General features: G+C 36.7%; 1 protein-coding gene across 3 annotated transcripts in view; it reads right to left on the bottom strand.

The window, feature by feature from the left end:
• Positions 1-19,309, bottom strand: part of sez6a (seizure related 6 homolog a) — a 47,050-nt gene that overhangs the window by 3,759 nt on the left and 23,982 nt on the right. For all 3 annotated transcript variants that reach the window (XM_039678024.2, XM_039678023.2, XM_039678025.2), the window contains exons 2-11: positions 18,251-18,820; positions 16,873-17,000; positions 11,297-11,489; positions 8,105-8,290; positions 7,779-7,947; positions 6,427-6,593; positions 5,166-5,360; positions 4,547-4,685; positions 1,352-1,548; positions 930-1,124 (exon numbers count right to left, since the gene is read on the bottom strand). In XM_039678024.2, coding sequence (XP_039533958.2) covers positions 930-1,124; positions 1,352-1,548; positions 4,547-4,685; positions 5,166-5,360; positions 6,427-6,593; positions 7,779-7,947; positions 8,105-8,290; positions 11,297-11,489; positions 16,873-17,000; positions 18,251-18,820 — 2,139 coding nt within the window. The remainder of the gene's footprint in view (positions 1-929; positions 1,125-1,351; positions 1,549-4,546; positions 4,686-5,165; positions 5,361-6,426; positions 6,594-7,778; positions 7,948-8,104; positions 8,291-11,296; positions 11,490-16,872; positions 17,001-18,250; positions 18,821-19,309) is intronic.

Below are 19,309 nucleotides of genomic sequence, written 5' to 3'. Positions count from 1 at the left end.
AAAATGAAAAATCACAACATAAAAGTGTGTACATTTCCCCAAAACTGAAGAACAAAGGATTATGAAGATAATAAGCGAATAAGAAAACTAGTTAGAGAGAAGAAGTGTAGCTGAAATGTTTTGTGCGAAGCCATTTTTATTTAATAAATTGATTCGATTTGATTTATTTATTTCGAACATGTAAAAGAACAATAACAATAAAAACTAAATAACAAAAAAAGTCCTTATATTTAAATTATATAAAAGTCTCATATATATAAAAGTTTGTGTTTACATAATATACAGTATGTAGGTGCACTGTGTATAATTATTTTGTATATATAAATACACACACATGCATGTATATTTAAGATAAAATACACCGTGCACCCACATATATTATGTAAACACAAACTTTTATTTTGGATGTGATTAATCGCGATTAATCGTTTGACAGCCCTAATATATATATATATATGATAAATGTATAATTTAAATGATATCTTTAATTATAAGAAACTATAGTTCTTTAAGTGGTTACTGTATAATATTTTTTTTTTTACAAATATTATATAATATTTTTTTTATGAATCCTTTTGTAAATAAGGGATATGTGCATGTGTTTATCATTATATTGAGGGATTTTTTAATGGGAATTATTTAAAATATAATAAATATACATTTCTCTTATTGCAGTTTTTTAAAATTTGATTATGATCAAAATATTCTCTAACCAACATATCACCATTGCTAAACCCACACAAGGTTCCTGCCATCTCTACTGATAGGGTGCTCTCTGCTGAGCTTTATATGTAGTAACCTTAATTCACCAGCAGGTGGCAACAGCTTTAAACCTATGCTGTCATTAACACCATGTTAATTAAGTTTTCCCTGAGTGACTTTAGCACTAATGATCTGGTGTGACCTTTAAGTGTGACGTTAGCTCTTACTTTTTTCACAGAGGGGAACGTCTCCACTCCATGTCAGATCCCACTGGCACATCAGGATCTCTGAGCCCTGCAGACGGAAGCCTGGGTAACACTGGTAGGTAATCACGGTTCCATGCGTCAGGTCAGGATGAGATGTGCTCTTCCAGCCATTAAGGATTTCTGGCAGCTCTGTGCACGTGTCGTTACGTGGCACTTCTAGTATTTGGTTATCAGAAGGAAAAAAGATTGATTTTTCCATTTTTACCATTAAGTTGCCAATCTCAGTTCATGCCTGGAATGGCCACTGCCAGTGCCAAGCAGGTTGGCACCTGACACTGGGAGACCATCACTTTACCATCATGATTCATTCAGGAGAATACAAGCTCTAGATGAACAGACATACTCCTTTTGCATTACTGTAACTGCAACTAATGTACACTCACCAAAGAAATGCACTACAAAGCCATTGTTGTATCCGTAGACATTGGAGGCTGGATCAGACTGAAACTGGATGGTCACGTCAGCCGTAGAGGTGTAGAGTCTGAATCGAGGGAGGAAACCACTGTACTGGCCCAAGATGTTGGCTGTGAGGTCATCACCATCATAAAAGGTCAGCAGGTCATTCTTCCCCAGATGAAGACTAATAAAGCAACACACATGAATGCACACCATTAAAGGAGTAGTTCACTTTTAAAAAAACTTTTGCTGATAATTTACTCACCCCCATGTCATCCAAGATGTCCATGTCTTTCTTTATTCAGTCTAACCAAACGGTTCAAGGTCCAAAAGAGAGTTTCAGTACAAACTGCAAACTGTGCAAAGGGCTTTAAACGATTTCAGACGATGAATGATAAGGGTCTTATCAAGCGAAACGATCGCTCATTTAATAAAAACATAACAAAGTTCTCCTGTTCGAAATCGTTTATCAAAATGAACAAATCTTTTTTCGTTTCATTTGGTTCATTAAACGAACGAAATGAACGAGTCGACTCGGGAAAAGATTCGTTCATTTTGATGAACGAGTTCGAACGGGAGAGTCACAAACGCGCATCACAGAACAGAGCAAGGTGAGCATTTGAGCTTATAAAACTTAAACTTTTTTTAATTTTTTTATTAAATGAGCGATCGTTTCGCTTGATAAGACCCTTATTCATCATCTGAAATCGTTTAAAGCCCTTTGAACAGTTTGCAGTTTGTACTGAAACTCTCTTTTGGACCTTGAACCGTTTGGTTCCCATTGAAGTCCATTATATAAAGAAATGTTTTCATCAAAAACCTTAATTTCTTTTCGACTGAAGAAAGAAAGACATGGACATCTTGGATGACATGGGGGTGAGTAAATTATCAGCAATTTTTTTTTTTTAAAGTGAACTACTCCTTTAAAGAAGCTCATTGTTTTGAAAAATTCCCACCATAATTTTACATTAACATTCAATTCATTAGTACAATTTATAGTAATTATATCATATAAAAGCATTTAATTTCATCTGTTAAATAACCTACAGTTGCAAAACTGAATCTGATTGTTTAAAGTGATTAAAGTGAATGCTAAATATGACTGTATTCAACTAAACAAAACAATACAGGTTTAAAGCAATTAATTTTTGGTGAACTATCCCTTTAATTAAGAACAACGCTGCCATCCTAACATAAGAAGCTGTCACATTGTTCCCCAGATGGTTTGTTGACGTCATTCTGCAATTCATCTTCATTCCTGAACTAACATGAGTAATGCAAGGGAAAAACAAATTACGCAGCCTAGGGAGATTTTTACACAACAGTCTCCTCGCTGAGAATCAATCATGTTTTCCATTCTGTCATGCTAAATGGCAATAAAGGCCGATGTTTAGATTCCTCCATCTATCGGGAGGCTGCGTTTACCTCTTCAGTGGGGAAGTGACATTTCACAAAGAAATGAGATTTATTTAGTGCAATGTTGGAAAGCGGAGAGGCAGAACCCTCAGGGCGGCCGTCACACCGCTGTCAGCCCTTCGGGTTCTGTTGTTTGGGAAGGTCACAGATGAGCTGTGTTAATATTCACAGCCTGAGAGAAAAACAATGCAGAGTTATAAATTAAGAAGAATCCTGATGATCAGTGGACTGAGATGTTTTTCCCCCAACAAACAGGCTCATTTTTAAAGGGTTAGTTCACTCAAAAATGAAAATGATGTCATTAATGACTCTCCCTCGTGTCGTCCCATGACCTCCGTTCATCTTCAGAACTCAGTTTAACCCTCTGGGGTTCTTCGTTTAACAGTCACACTCGGGAAATTCGGGTCAAAATTGACCCAAAGGGCGGGATTCATATTTAAAAAAGAAATTCATAATTTTTTTTTTTTTACTCGTTTTTTATAATATTTTTTCTTTTCTTTTTTGGTGTTTTGAGAAAATTTCAAAAAATACAGAAATTTATAATTATTATTAATGAAATAATTATGACCAAATTTTCCCCCATTGAATATAATAGAAAAAAATATTTAAAATGTATTTATTTATTTATTTTATTTTTTTTAAAGCTGTATTTCATTTTTGGAGTCAAGCCTGGGCCTCATAAAAGCAATTTTTGAAATTAGATGGATGCCATTTCGTGGACAAACTGAGCTTATTAAAAATGCAAAACACATGTATAATCTGAATTTTTTGGTGTGTTTGTGTGTGTGTTTTTTGCACTCTTGATGTTTTATAGATTCACCCCTTCACTGTTGTGTGCTTTTTTTCAAGATCGTTGCTGATTTGATTTGTACGCACAAAAAACTCAGTATTTTCACATTTTTGCCAATATCCCATTCATTTCCTATGCGGGTCATTTTTGACCCGAAGGTCCTGAGTGTGACTATTTTTTTTTACGACCACTTAGACTTTTCAAATCCTGTCCCCATTTTTTTGGGTGTCAGTTCATATACCAAGTACCATTAAAGTCACCAAGTTTCGGACCATTCCGATGAAGCTACGATTTTTAACATTTTTTTTATTTAAGCGCTTCGGGTCATTATTGACCCGGAGAACCCCAGAGGGTTAATGTATCTTAGATTTAGTCCGAGAGCTTTCTGTCCCTCCATTGTAAATGCGTGTATTATATACTGTCCTTGTCCAGAAAGGAAATAAAGACATCATCAAAGTAGTCCTAAAAATAATCCATACCCCACTCACACACCACAAACCTCAACCGTGAGCTGCCTAAAACACAATCATATTACTTCAAACTTACCTATACCTTAAAAATACCCACAAATACCTCACCCACACAACCCTAAACCGCACCAAAACCCAAACACCAACCCATGCTATATCCTAACTCCCCTGTGGTTTTCTGTTAAAGCTCTATTAAAAATGACTGCTTTTGAAAGATGTGAAGCACACATCCCATAATCAGTGACTGAGATATTGAAGAAGCTCCTCTGTCTTGAGTTAGCATGTGCAGGACTGATCCCTGTCCAGGTGTTGAGCCTGGCACCTGTCCATTAGCGCTCTGTGTTAATGAGTCCGTGCGTGGCCTCCGTGTCTCTGCTAATCAATTAATCATCTGTCATTACACACACTGTTCCTCTGTAATTGGAAGCTGGTGAACTGTACCAAACACAAATAGAGAAGAGAAAGCATTCTAAAGGCCAGTCCTAAAACATGACCATCTTACTCACACCAGGACATCCAGCATAAACCTCTTGTCCTCTTCCACATGTAGACCCCAGATACAATCCTGACCTTTGTCGTACGCTTCAGGCCAGTTGGGAGAAAGCACCACACCTGCCGAATCGGTTATTTCTCCACTGCACACCGCTGGAAAACACAAATGATGCATTGAAGTCCTCCTGGGAAGTTAGTATTAAGAAATAAGAATAGGTTGGAGCAAAATGGCGATGTGGTGCGACCCCTGGTGGCGAAATATCCTGCATATTGTACCCTTAAACTAAAGATTAGACTGTAGAACAAAGGATTATGAAGATAATAAGCGAATAAGAAAACTAGTTAGAGAGAAGAATTGTAGCTGAAATGTTTTGTGCGAAGCCATTTTTATTTAATAATTTGATTCGATTTGATTTATTTATTTCGAACATGTAAAAGAACAATAACAATAAAAACTAAATAACAAAAAAAAACAAGTCCTTCTATATATATATATATATATAAATTATATAAAAGTCTCATATATATAAAAGTTTGTGTTTACATAATATATGTAGGTGCACTGTGTATAATTATTTTGTATATATAAATACACACACATGCATGTTGTTGTTCAATCACACACAAAATCACCTCGGCATGCTGGTTCCGTCTCATTCCATTGTGGATTTTCATAATTTACACATTCCAGAATAACAGCGCCCTGCTCCAGTGTGTAACCCGGCTCACAGGTGAACTCGGCCACAGAACCGACTCCAAACGCAGGATCACTCGTGGAGAAATTCCCATACTTCACAAACGGCTCGTAACAGCTGCCCTGAGCAAACGCTGGAAAACATGCAGAAAAATTCAACTTTAATACAGTATCAGTCTCTTTATATATATTTAATCCAAAGTGACTTAAATTGCAATCAAGGTACCAGTTCTTTCACAGCAATCTAGTATTTAAATTTCAGTCGTTATCTTTAGTTCTTGGTGATGGTTAAAGGAGTAGTTCACTTTTCAAAAAGCTTTTGCTGATAATTTACTCACCCCCATGTCATCCAAGATGTCCATGTCTTTCTTTCCTCAGTCGAAAAGAAATTAAGGTTTTTGATGAAAACATTCTAGGATTTTCTCCATATAATGGACTTCAATGGGAACCAAACGGTTCAAGGTCCAAATGAGTTTCAGTGCAAACTGCAAACTATTCAAAGGGCTTTAAATGATTCCAGACGATGAATAAGGGTCTTATCTAGCGAAACGATCGCTCATTTAAAAAATAAATAACATAATAATAATAAGTTTAAGTTTTATAAGCTCAAATGCTCACCTTGCTCTGTTCTGTGATGTGCATTTGTGACTCTCCTGTTCAAAATGAACAAAGTCAATCCGTTCGTTTCGCTCGTTGAATGAACCAAATGACTCGAAAAAAGATTCGTTCATTTTGAACAGGAGAGTCACAAATGCGCATCACAGAACAGAGCAAGGCGAGCATTTGAGCTTATAAAACTTAAACTTTGTTATTTATTTAATAAATGAGCGATCGTTTCACTTGATGAGACCCTTATTCATCGTCTGGAATCGTTTAAAGCCCTTTGAACAGTCCATTATATGGAGAAAAATCCTGGAATGTTTTCATCAAAAACCTTAATTTCTTTTCGACTGAAGAAAGAAAGACATGGACATCTTGGATGACATGGGGGCGAGAAAATTATCAGCAATAGTTTTTTTAAAAGTGAACTACTCCTTTAACTCTATACCCAGAAATCAGTTTTTTCTAGGTTACATCTGTTGTGTCTGACCTTCAGGTGTTAGAGAACTAATGAGGGTTCAGAGGAGAACAAGCTAGTTTGTTAAATGACTGGAATACATGAACGGCTCAAGTCCGGGAAATACAGCAGGATACTTGTACCTTCATATCGGATGGCAGTGCCAGTGCATGTGCCCGTCTCATCACTGGTGAACTCCACAAACAGGTGTCTGTCGGTGCTGGTGACCCCCTCACTGGGCAGATACTCCACTGCATACGAGTCATACAGGGGCACAGAGTCAATGTTACTCCCATCCTTTATGAGGAGCCTAAAAACAAACAAAAGGAAGAAGTCTGCATCACTAAAGAGTAAATGAGTGAACAGATTTTGTTATTTATAAAAATGGATTATATCGTATTGATCATTTGAAACTTTGATAAATGGGCCTGATGATATTGGAACATTTTCACCTTGTAAGCTTTGTATTTACTTACTACCATTCAAAAGTTTGGTGTTGGAAAGATTTTTTAACGTCATATAGCGACTCACTAGAGCCCGACCGATAAAGGATTTTGAAGGCAGATACCGATACAAATAATTGTTGATTTTAAAATCCGATATTCCGATATATCGGCCGATATATATATATATATATATATTTAGAAATGCGCAACAAAACATTAACAGATTTCCCTAACATTAGTTATTTGTAGTTATGTATACGTTTTAACTAAAATAATAAGAAAATGCATTTTAAAAAGGAACTTTTTTCTTTTATTGTCGCAACAGAACATTGCCCTCTGGTGGAAAAACTATACAACTCCAACACTCATGACATGTTTCAAGCGTGTTTCGTCCATTTTTATTTTAATATTGAAATATTCATTTATCGGCCATTTTAACTGCCGATACCGATAGTTTGGAAAATGCCTAATATTGGCCGATAATATCGGCCTGCCGATATATCGGTCTGGCTCTACTACTCACCATCTAAAATTAAAATTTAATTTAATCCTAAAATGGTTGAGCTAAAGTTTCAGCATCATTCAGTCACATGATCCTTCAGAAATCACTCTGAAATGCTGATTTGGTGCTCAAGAAACATTTATTATTATTATCAATGTTGAAAAATATTGAACATTTTGAAAGATATTTTGCAGCCGTTCTGCATTTTTTCACATTCTTTCTTAAATAGAAAGTTCAAAAGAACTGCATTTAATTGAAACAGAAATCTTGTAAATGTATTTATGGTCACATCTGATAAATTTAATATATCCTTGCTGAGAGATTATTTCAAAAAATTATTTTAAAAAGATTATTTCATTCCAACCATAACCCAACCTTTGAATGGAAGTGTATATAAGCCAACTAAAATAAAACATTTGACATTTTTTGAATATAATAAACTAATTTTAATGAAAGAGTTTTGTCTAAATAAGAATCTTATACTTTAAAAAATAAAATGGGAATAATTAGTACAAATATTTGAAGTAAGGATACAGAAAGCACATGCCTGTCATCGTCCTCAGCCAGTGCCACTTTCTCAAAGTGGACGTGGATCCGATGACCCTCAGGGGCCTCCAGGACCCAGTGACACGTCAGATTGTTGCTGTAGTTTCCAGGAAACCCCGGAGAGACAAGACGACCCTGAGTGGCATTTCTCATCGTCCCCCCACAAGCAACTAGGCATGAAAGATGAAAAGAAAGAGAGAGAGAGAAACTGCTGTGAATTTGCTGAATTCAGTTCCCTTCATTTTTTGCATTATGCATGGCACAGATTTCTGACAGACTGCCAAAGGAGCAATTTTGAGGCAGTAATGTTAGTTTGTACTGTCATACCTTGACACTTGGGGTCTCTGCCACTCCAGTAGGGCGTGGTGGCATTTCGGCAGGTGAGGGAGGCGGGGCCCTGGAGCTGATAGCCATTCAGACAGGAGAAATAGGCCACGCCCCCAACCTGAAGACCAGTGACCGATACTTCACCATTATCAGGGGCCATCGGGGATGCACAACTCAGAGCAAAGGCTGGAGAGAGAGAGAGAGAGAGAGAGAGAGAGACATGGCAGATGACTTTGTCAGCTCAGAGTCTAAAAACAAAATTGAATAGATCATGTTTTAAATCAAAAAAAGCTAATCAAGTTGGAAAAGATATAAACTCTTTCTATATACACTCTAAATAATGCTGGGTTGTTTGAACCCAAATTTGGGTAAAATATGGACAAACCCAAATGTTGGGTTAAAAATGTAATTTCTAATTTTAACCCAACTTCAACTTTCACTTTCTGTAAATTTTTTAATTGCATTTTTAATCCAACATTTGGGTTTTGTCCATATTTGCCCCAAATTTGGATTGAAATGACCCAGCATTGTATATATAATGAGTCTCTCTATACATATATATATATATATACATACTAAAAAATAAAATGTATGTACATCACGTGAGGCAAATTTTATTTTATTGATGAAAACTTTCAATTTAATGGAATTTTTAATGGAACAAGTGCATTTAAGATACACATCTGTACCATTGTACCATATTGTAATACTTTTTTTGATGGTTCAAGGACATTAAATTGATCAAAATTGACGGGAAAGACATTTACAGCGTTACAAAAGATTTCTATTCTTCTGTTTCCACAAAAATATGAAGTAGCACAACTATTTTACACATTGATAATAATAAGAAATGTTTTTTTGAGCAGCAAATCATCATATTAGAGTGATTTCTGGAGGATCATGTGATGCTGAAAACTCAGCTCTGCCATCATAGGAAATAACTACATACCCATATACGTTTCGCTGAAGGTGGCTGAATTTGTTTGCTAGAAATGGGCAGACAATGCTGTCACGATACAGTTCGGTGACCTCTAATTCAGTACACTCTAAGAAATGCTGGGTTGTTTCAACCCAACTTTGGGTTAAATATGGACAAACCCACCCATCTGTTACATTTTTTATTTAAATCTTTAACCCAACATTTGGTTTTGTCCATATTTGACCTAAAACAAGGTTAAAACAACCCGCCATCTTTTAGAGTGTACTTACATTTAGTGGTAATTTGATCTGAGCCATCAAACAGTGCATTAAAGGTACACATTTCATTACTATGCTGCTTCCAGGGAACTGAACCTTTGATCTTAGCTCTGCGAATGCAATTGAGCTGCGGGAACATAGCGTTCAGCAAACGAACATAAAGTACTGCTGAAATCTGACCCAGACTTCCTTCATCTGCCACTAAACCATTCAGGTGCTGCTTCGGAAGCAACATTTAATGTCCAGCCGGTCTCGCCAGCTGTGAATAACAGGCCCTGCTGTGTCTGTTTCCATGGCGATTAATGTTCCATAATGCCCAGTTGTTTAGTTATGATTAATAATGACTCAGTTCAAGCACAGCAGGGCAGATTCGTTGCTTACGGGGTTTACAACCAAAAGATGCCAGGGCTTTATCTATAACTCTAATCCAATCTGTCTATCAAGCCACTGACAGACGTTTCCATACAATTGAAAGGGAATTAAAATGTCAGAACAAAGGCGTTCAGGTCAGTCTAAAAAAAGAAACATAATGGATCTTGATTTAAATAAGTACAAAAGTATATCACCAAAAATATATTTTTTTTTGTTTGAAAAAAAAATCTAAATTGAGTCTGAAGATCAAATAAGTATAATATAAATACATAAAAACATATTTTTCTTATATATTAGCTTAAAAATAACAATTAGTACAAGCATATCTGAACATCACTGATATCATTTGCATAGAAACACAGTGTCTGCTGTGACAATAAGTATAATGACTTGACATAAATATTCAATGCACGCTGGAGAGATTAGTATACTTTTGCATTAAAATGGTGCATCTGTTTAGTAAACTCACCCCTTAAGTACAAAAGTATATCACCAAAAATATATATTTTTTGTTTGAAAAAAAAAATCGAAATTGAGTCTGAAGATCAAATAAGTATAACATAAATACATAAAAAAATATATTTTTCTTATATATTAGCTTAAAAATAACAAATATCAATTAGTGCATGCATATAATAATATCTGAACATCACTGATATCATTTGCATAGAAACACAGTGTCTGCTGTGACAATAAGTACAATGACTTGATATAAATATTCAATGCACGCTGGAGAGATTAGTATACTTTTGCATTGAAATGGTGCATCTGTTGAGTAAATTCGCCCCTTAATTGCTTGACTCTGCTCTGTTGTGTGTAAACACTCACACAAGGTCATCATATACTGAGTGCTCCATTAATTTAACCGCTTTTGCGAGTGCATCAGTGCTCTTCATGGCCTCTGCACCTCTTTGGCTTTATTGAGCCCCTGACCATTTGAACAAAGCATTTAACCCCAGCGCATAAATATCAATAGAGCACAGGGATGCATTATAGCTCTCTCTCATTTATTCTCTCTCTGGGAGAAACGCTATTGATCTCGGTTTAGCAGCAGAAGCGGAGTTCACGTGTGCTTTAAATGCATTTAAACTCAACAGGCTTTTGGCCAGCGACTCCATCGGTGGTTCCTGCCAAACCCAGAGGATGCTGGGATTTCAAAAGATGTTTGTGTTCTGGGCATCAAAATGACTTTGAAAATGTTTTGATCTCAGATATAGTTTATATATAGTCTGGGATAATTATATTTTATTAAAAAAAGAAATGAATACTTTTATTCAGAAATTAGACACAAGGATTTGTATTAGTAGATAAGACCTGTCTGTTCTAGTATCTCTGGATAAGCAGTGTCGCTGACAGTGATGTCTCCGAGATATAACTATACTGTCTCTCTGAGTGATCGATCTGCCTGAAAATAAATGTCTAGTGTGCATTAGGACATTTAACATGTTTACACTGAAACGCCATCAGTATCAAACCCCTGAAGGACTCCAGCCTTAGAGATGTGTTTTATTCCTGAGGCTCATTTTACATGACATTAGATAAACCAATCAGTACAAATATTTGTTTATTGGTCACTCTGTACACAAACCTAATATTGAGAGATAAAATTAAGTGAGATGGTACCTCTATAGCGCAGAAGTAATGAGCCAGGCCGAGCGGGCCGTTCACTGCTGAACCGCACTGAGATCTGGTTACTGGAGCTCCGGATCACCAGACCCCTGGATAACACTGAGCTGTTGGCCATGACGGAGGTCACAGGTCCACCCAGATCCTCCAGAACCGCCTCCATCCCATCATCCAAACTCACGTTCAGCACCTGCAGATCAGAATGTAGGCCTTGAGATTACAGACTTGCATGATTGCATCTGAAGACAGTTTCTAGAATCAGCAGCTCGACTGATGTGTGTTTTGATGCTCTTCAGTGGGTGGAGGTTCCTCTGATCAGTTTCATTGCATGTGTCTCTGAGATAAGCATATTGACCGATGTGTTGTGCTGGTGATACAGATAGCCTACACACACTGATATGTATTTACAAAGTGCTGTGAACAGGAGCTGCACAGGTGAAACAGTTTTCTTGTTACGTTACAGATATTAATTCGTATTGAAGATATATTTAGAGCAATATCTGGGGAAAAACTAATGCATTTACTTCCCTCTGCAGTTTGTTTGAAAAAGGTGCCATCATTTTAAATATCAACAGAACAGATGGGCTAAACAGAAATACATTTTTTGAAAAGGTTATTAAAGGAATTTTCAATAGCTTTTCACATAGGCCTACCTTTAAAGGGATAGTTTGTACAAAAAAAAAAAGAAAATTCTGTCATAATTTACTCACCCTCAAGTTTTTCCAAACGTGTATGTATTTCTTTCTTCTGCTGAACACAAAAGAAATATTTTAAAGAATGTGGGTAACCAAACAGTTGATGGCCCACATTGACAAAAATAAAAAAAATGGCTCATTAACTGTTTGGTTACAGACATTGTTCAAAATATTATTTTGTGTTCAGCAGCAGAAGAAAAGATCAAACAGGTTTGGAAGTAAATTCAGATTTTCCTTTTGGGGTGAACTATCCCTTTAAGTAGGCTATTAAATGAAAATACGAAAACAAAAATGTTTTCAGTATTCATTGAAAAGAGTCAGCTAAAAATAAAAGATTAATTTGTTCATTCGTCAGTGGAGTAGCCTACCGTAGTTAAAGGAGTAGTCACTTATAAAAAAAACTTTTGCTGATAATTTAACGTTACTCACAAACTGCAAACTGTTCAAATGGCTATAAACGATTCTCGACGATGAATAAGGGTCTTATCAAGCGAAACGATCGCTCATTTAAAAAAATAACAACAAAGTTTAAGTTTAAATGGTCGCTTTGCTCTGTTCTATGATGCGCGTTCGTGACTCTCCTGTTCGAACTTGTTCATCAAAATGAACGAATCTTTTTCCGAGTCATTTGCGGTTCATTCAACTAACGAACTAACAAAACGAACGAATTGACTCGGGAAAAGATTTGTTCATTTTGATGAACGAGTTCGAACAGGAGAGTCACGAATGCGCATCATAGAACAGAACAAGGCGACCATTTGAGCTTATAAAACTTGAACTTTGTTTTTTTAATTAAATGAGCGGTCGTTTCTCTTGATAAGACCCTTATTCATCGTCGGGAATCATTTAAAGCCGTTTGAACAGTTTGCAATTTGTACTGAAAGTGTCTTTTGTACCTTGAACCGTTTCTTTACCAGTAAAGTGCATTATATGGATACAAATCCTGGAATGTTTTCATAAAAACCTTCATTTCTTTTCGACTGAAGAAAGAAAGACATGGACATATTGGATGACATGGGGGTGAGTAAATTATCAGCAAAAGTTTTGTTGAACGTAACGTTTTAATTACGCCTTTAAGTTTCGCATTGCCGGAAGAATACATGTTTGGGAACTGTTGTGTTTGCAGAAATAACTACAGAAATTCATTTGGTTTTTTTAAAGGTGGAAATTGTTTCTCAACCACAATGGGGACGAATTGCAGGTAATTTTGACGACAAACTGTTATTGTGTTCTGGTTGCTAATGCTACTGTGTTGAAAACTGTCACAACACGATAACATAACAAACAGTTAAAATTAATTTAAAGAGACATATAACTTTAGTTTATTACATCATTCACTTATGTGGTAAGTTAGCTTCAGAAAAAAAAATGAGTTTAAATAGACCATCTTCAGTTTTGTGTCCAAATGAAGCCACATAAACGACCATCTGATGAAGGAGCTGATCAATTTGCTGTACATTACATGTATGATAAATTTAGCTTCTAACTGTAATTCCAAAGCCTCTGAATTTAGCTTTCCTATGTGATGTGTGTCTCACACACTGAGAGCCTAACCGCCCCTGATATGCTTGCTTTATGTCTCCCTACCGTTTATGACACCTTTCGAAGGTTAAATTTTTATTAGCTGACAGCAATCTCTCCAACTGCGACCTTGACTGAAAAACTCATTTCAGATGTGGTGGCTAGACCCTGAAACCCTCCTCAGGTTCAAGTGACTCCTTTCTGCGAATATTAGCTAATTTGTTCTTCCATAATTTGAGTTTCTTAAACTCAAAACCCAACTGTACAAGTACAAAGGCCATAATTTCCATGAACTGGGTCTAAAAGTGTGTCATCAGATGATTCGGTCGAGGCTTCCTGACCCCTGAGTTGGTATAGAGTTATCAAGGCAGTGCGCATGGAATAATATGAGCACTGTCATGGTCAACAGGTCGACATGCAATTAAAATAAAATGGTGTTGAGAATCTTAATGGTTTGTGGCCTTTCACAGGGCCTTTGTGGACTCCAGCAGACCAGTTTGTGGAAAGTTAATGAGGGTCTAGCCGACAGAGCTCTGGACCCTGGAGAGACGGCAGTGTGAATACAAGGTACGTCCAATTACAGCTCAGCTAAAGGCCAACTGGGTTTTGTCGGTGTTGATCGGCACCTCTTTTTTTGGTTTTGTCGGGTCGTGGAATGTCTTAAAAGTGACGACCCGTAATCTGGTGATTGTTGCCATTGGTTTTGGGCTTAAAACTCAAATTTTACTACACTGTCCACCAATTTGTCAGCACACAAACATTGATTTGATCCCAAACTGCTTAAAACTATCCAACCATTCTATGAAAGAGTATTATTATGCATTTTGAGGGAAGCTGACTCATGTACTTCAGGATCTGTTTCTACGAAGGCCTATCACAGCAAAATGGATGTCAAATCAAAACCATAACGGTTATGGGGAAAAAGAAACACTAAGCTATAAATGTCACAAAATTCAAAGCAGTATCACAGGACACATAAAGCAAAGGTAAAATCACAGGACACATAAAGCAAAGGTAAAATTCACTTCTGTTTGAATTTTTTATTTATTTAATTCCATGAACCGTTCTTGCACATGTGTTCTTCTGCTGATATATGATAATATGATACTGACAGGATTTTCTACACTACTATTCAGAGACGCCACAGTGCAATCCAATTCCTGAAAGTTGGATTACTCTTCCAACCTCTTTGGATTCCCAAAAGAATAACTCATATGAGTCGTTTTTTTTTTTTAGGGAATCAAAAGCATACAACCTAACCAGTGTAGATCCAACAGTTCAGATTGCTGCTTTTTTTTTTGTTGCATATGGTTAAAGGGATGGATATGACTTGGTTTTACTATCCCTTTATGGACTTTTTGAAGCATCAAGGGTGAGGGTGAGTTATTAATGATTATTAATTTTTGGGTGCACTATACATTTAAGTCCAATTAGGTTAAATCATGTCACATCCAAAAAAGACTTGTTTTATTAGTAGGGCTGTGCAAAGATTAATTGCGATTAATCGCATCCACAATAAAAGTTTGTGTTTACATAATATATGTGTGTGTTCTGTGTATATAAATACATATGTATGCAATGAATGTATATATTTAAGAATTATTTGCACGTAAATACTGTATAATCTATATTATATATAAATATAAATATTTGATATATGAATAACAAATTTTCTTAAATATACACATGCACGTGTGTGTATTTATATATACAAAATAATTTTACACAGCACACAAAAAATATATTATGTAAACACAAACTTTTACTTTGGATGTGATTAATCGCAATTAATCTTTGCATAGCCCTATTGAAAAGTGTTTCTTTCTGAAATTATTTCATCATTTGTCAATGGAATTGCATCTCTTTTTAGCCAAATATAATGCATTTCCCCTCTTCTAGGGTTGAAACCCACAGACTTTTGGATAGTTGTCCAGATCTTTAACCATCCATGTTAACAAAGGCCACAGCATCAGAACACCTGCAGTTATAGACATCCTAACCTCTAAACAGTCTCTATCCAAAGCATTTTTCTAAAACTCGGAATCTGCACAGAAATACATCAATATTCAAACAAACATGCGGCCAGTGCGCCTTTAGCATGCACATTTCAAAACCATTGGCTTTAAAAAATTGGCCACCTAGAGAATGAAAAATGTCAGGAAAGAGCAATTTAGTTTTATAAGAAGTTTTGTTTTTGCAGGAAATCAAAAAGCAAACAGACGATCAGCTGATGAAACATCACATCTAAAATGTCAAAAAAGTAAGCATCTCATGTATGATTCAGTACAGAACAGATCCGCTTGTTCCTTACAGAAAACCGACATAGGCGCTGTAATGTAGGCCCTTTTAGAGGGAAATTGTTTCACACGACAGAGCAGCTGCGCTGCAGTCAAACACACTGATATACGAACATGTCTTACTCCATACGGAAACTTTCACAACTTCAGACTAGGGGCCTTTATTAATGCCTGAGAGAGTCGGCAGCATCTGTCTGCGTGTGTCTAAAGCTGTTACGTGCGGTCTTCTGTCTCCTCTCAATCAGTTTCTAAATGCGCTTCTCTCTGTTCTGATCAATCCAAAATTAGAGGTCTGAGAAATTTCAGTGGAGATGATCGAACCGTATCGAGTTGGCAGGCTGACAGGAATGATAAGTTCCACCTGATTGCATGAAACGCAGCGTCTGTGGTGCTTCATTTGCTCAAAATTAACGGTTTGTTCTCTCTTGGCTTGAGTAATGAAGTAAGAAATTTTCTAAATCCTCTTTAACTAGTGCTTTATTCCAAGAACCATTTAGAAGAGCACATAGTTTTCCTCTGGTGTTCATAATGAAACCAGTTTGACGAGGATATCATCCTGCTATTTAAACAAGGGTACACGTACTTAATGTCTTAATTATACCTCTAAACTAAGAGGTCACTAATATCGTTGATTTTTATTTATTTTATTAAATATTTAACTGTGCTATTTCTTTTATTTTTATTCTCAATTTTATTGTATGTATATGTTTGGCACACATCAAGCACTGTCTGTCTTATCTATAGCAATTTGTTTGGGATTTTATTGCAGAGCCCTGTTTGCAGTTGTCCGATCACTCAAAACATCATTGCAAGTGAAGAAGTCAAATATTTATTTCATAACCACGTAGATATGCAGAATGCACAGAAGAGAGATATCTTTTCATATACCGAGCCTTCAGGCACAGACTGGGACTTTTTCTGTGTACACTTATGAAATTTCAATGTTAAGTGTAAAGCAGATGGAAATTACACTCTGTTGCCCTTGAGAGACAAACGTGTGTGAGAGAGACACTTCTCCTAATCTGCATATGATAAAAGCTTTGGATGAAACAGTACTGACCTGAATCTCAACACCATAACCCAGATATACAGTCACCAGGCAGGTGCAATGCATGTGGGAATCAAATGAGACATCCAGAGGGATCTCTATATAACCCTCAGCTTCTGTGAAGTTCATATCGCAGTGAGCTTGAAAAAGAAAGACAAAAGTGAGAGAAAGAGCATCATTTTAAACAATCGCCCCTTTTACAGCTGTCTTCTGTTTGGTTGGTTGTGCAATAAATCCTTCATTAGCTCTGACGCTTGCCTCAAAGTAGAGACACGTCAAGCACATCAGTATCTGTCTACAGTATCTGTCTATCAATCTTTATCTCTATTTCCAAATCTCTTTCTCTATATATATAACCATCCGTATCGCTCTATCCATATCTATCTAACTATCTGTCCATATATATCCATTCATATTTATGCATCCATCCATCCATCTTTATCCATCTGTCCCTATATATCTATCCATCCATCCATTCATCCATATACATCCATCTATATCCATCCAACCATTCATCCATCATCTATATATACTGTATATATTCATCCATCCATCTGTCCATATATATCCATTCATCCATCTGCCCATATGCATCCATTCATCCATCCAAATATATCCATCCATCCATCCATCCATCCATCCATCCATCCATATACATCCATCCATCCATCTGTCCATATACTGTATATCCATCCATCCATCTGTCCATATATATCCATTCATCCATCTGTCCATATGCATCCATTCATCTATCCAAATATATCCATCCATCCATCCATTTACATCCATCCATCCATCTGTCCATATCCATCCATCAATATGCATCAATATATCCATCCATCCATATACATCCATCCATCCATCTGTCCATATCCATCCATCAATATGCATCAATATATCCATCCATCCGTCCATATACATCGATCCATCTGTCCATATGCATCCATCTATCCATCCATCTGTCCATATATATCCATTCATCCATCCAACCATTTTCATCCATCCATCCATCCATTCATTTGTCCGTATCCATCCATCCATCCATCTGTCCGTATCCATCCATCCATCCATATGCATCCATCTATCCATCCATCCGTCCATATAAATCCATCCATCCAGTTGTCCATATCCGTCCATATGCATCCATCCATCTATCCATCCATCCGTATATATCCATCCATCCGTCCATATGGATCCATCCATCTGTCCTTATACATAATCCATCCGTCCATATACATCCATCCATCCAGTTGTCCATATCCGTCCATATGCATCCATCTATCCATCCATTTGCCCATATGCATCCATCTATCTAACATCCATCCATATACATCCATCCATCTATCCATCCATTTGTCCATATAGATTCATCCATCCATCATAAATGTACCTGAATATGTCTCAGAGGAGTACCCTGATGTGGTTTTCCCTTCTGGCCTTTGTGGGTCTTTCCTAACTGAAGTTGACAGAGACAGCGGAGGCAAAGTAGTTTCCTGGTCAAAGGCTTTCCTCGTTGTTGTGATCGTGCTTGTAGGGGGAATGGTGGGATTTGTGAGAGGTTGAGAGGTGACTGCTATCTTCTCTGATGTTCTACCACGGCTTTTGCTGGGTCTTCTTTGTTCGACAGATGCTGCCGTGGTCATGGTCAATGTGGTCGCAAGGTCAGAGGAGATTGCTGAATCGTCCTGAGGCTCCAGAAGTGAATGTTCAGTGTTAGATGTAGAAGTAGAGACTGTTGGCACCGTGTGTGGTGCCTCTTTAAAAAACTGCTGATCTCCCTCGAAGCTCTTGGTCAGCAGAGCCGAGTGGAGTTTAAGCAGTCTTAGGTTGGGGAGGATCGGCACGGCATCTGTTGTGAGCTGCTGGATGTCAGTTGGTGGCTCCTGTTTACTGGTGAAAATGTCAAACTCTTTCTCTGAATCTGACTCTCCTCCTCTCCGAGTTTGTGTGGTTCCATCTTCTGCAAAAAAATCCAAACAGATTGAAAATTAGTATTAGACAAACTTAGCCTAGTCTAAGTCAGGGCTTTTTAAACTGGTCTCCACAGACCCCCAACTTCCCTTTTTGGAGATTAGTTAAAATATTTGTTTTTAGGGGTGTAACAATATATCGTGCCACAATATATCGCAATACAAATCTGCAACAATACGTATCATGGATAGTTCCCCAAAATAAAAATTACTGTGTGAGGAAAAAGTTTACAGAGTTTTATTATTATTAATCTCTCTTTATTGAACATGTTAAAAAAAGACAACAGCAAAAACTGAATAAAAATACAAAATAAAAATAAATAGTTAATCATCAACATAAAAAAAAAGATCATCTACAGATGGTCCAAACAACGATCATGTTCAAAGGGGGTAGGAAGAAGTTAAAATAACTTTTCTTGTCCTATCCCCACTTCAATAATATTTTAACTACTTAAACTAACTTACCTAAGGTTTACTTT

This window comes from Pimephales promelas, chromosome 23, assembly GCF_988280905.1.
Source record: "Pimephales promelas chromosome 23, fPimPro1.hap1.1, whole genome shotgun sequence".
NCBI classification, from domain to species: domain Eukaryota; kingdom Metazoa; phylum Chordata; class Actinopteri; order Cypriniformes; family Leuciscidae; genus Pimephales; species Pimephales promelas.
The sequence above is the reverse complement of the archived record's forward strand: the minus strand, read 5'-3'. Positions and strand labels throughout refer to the sequence as shown.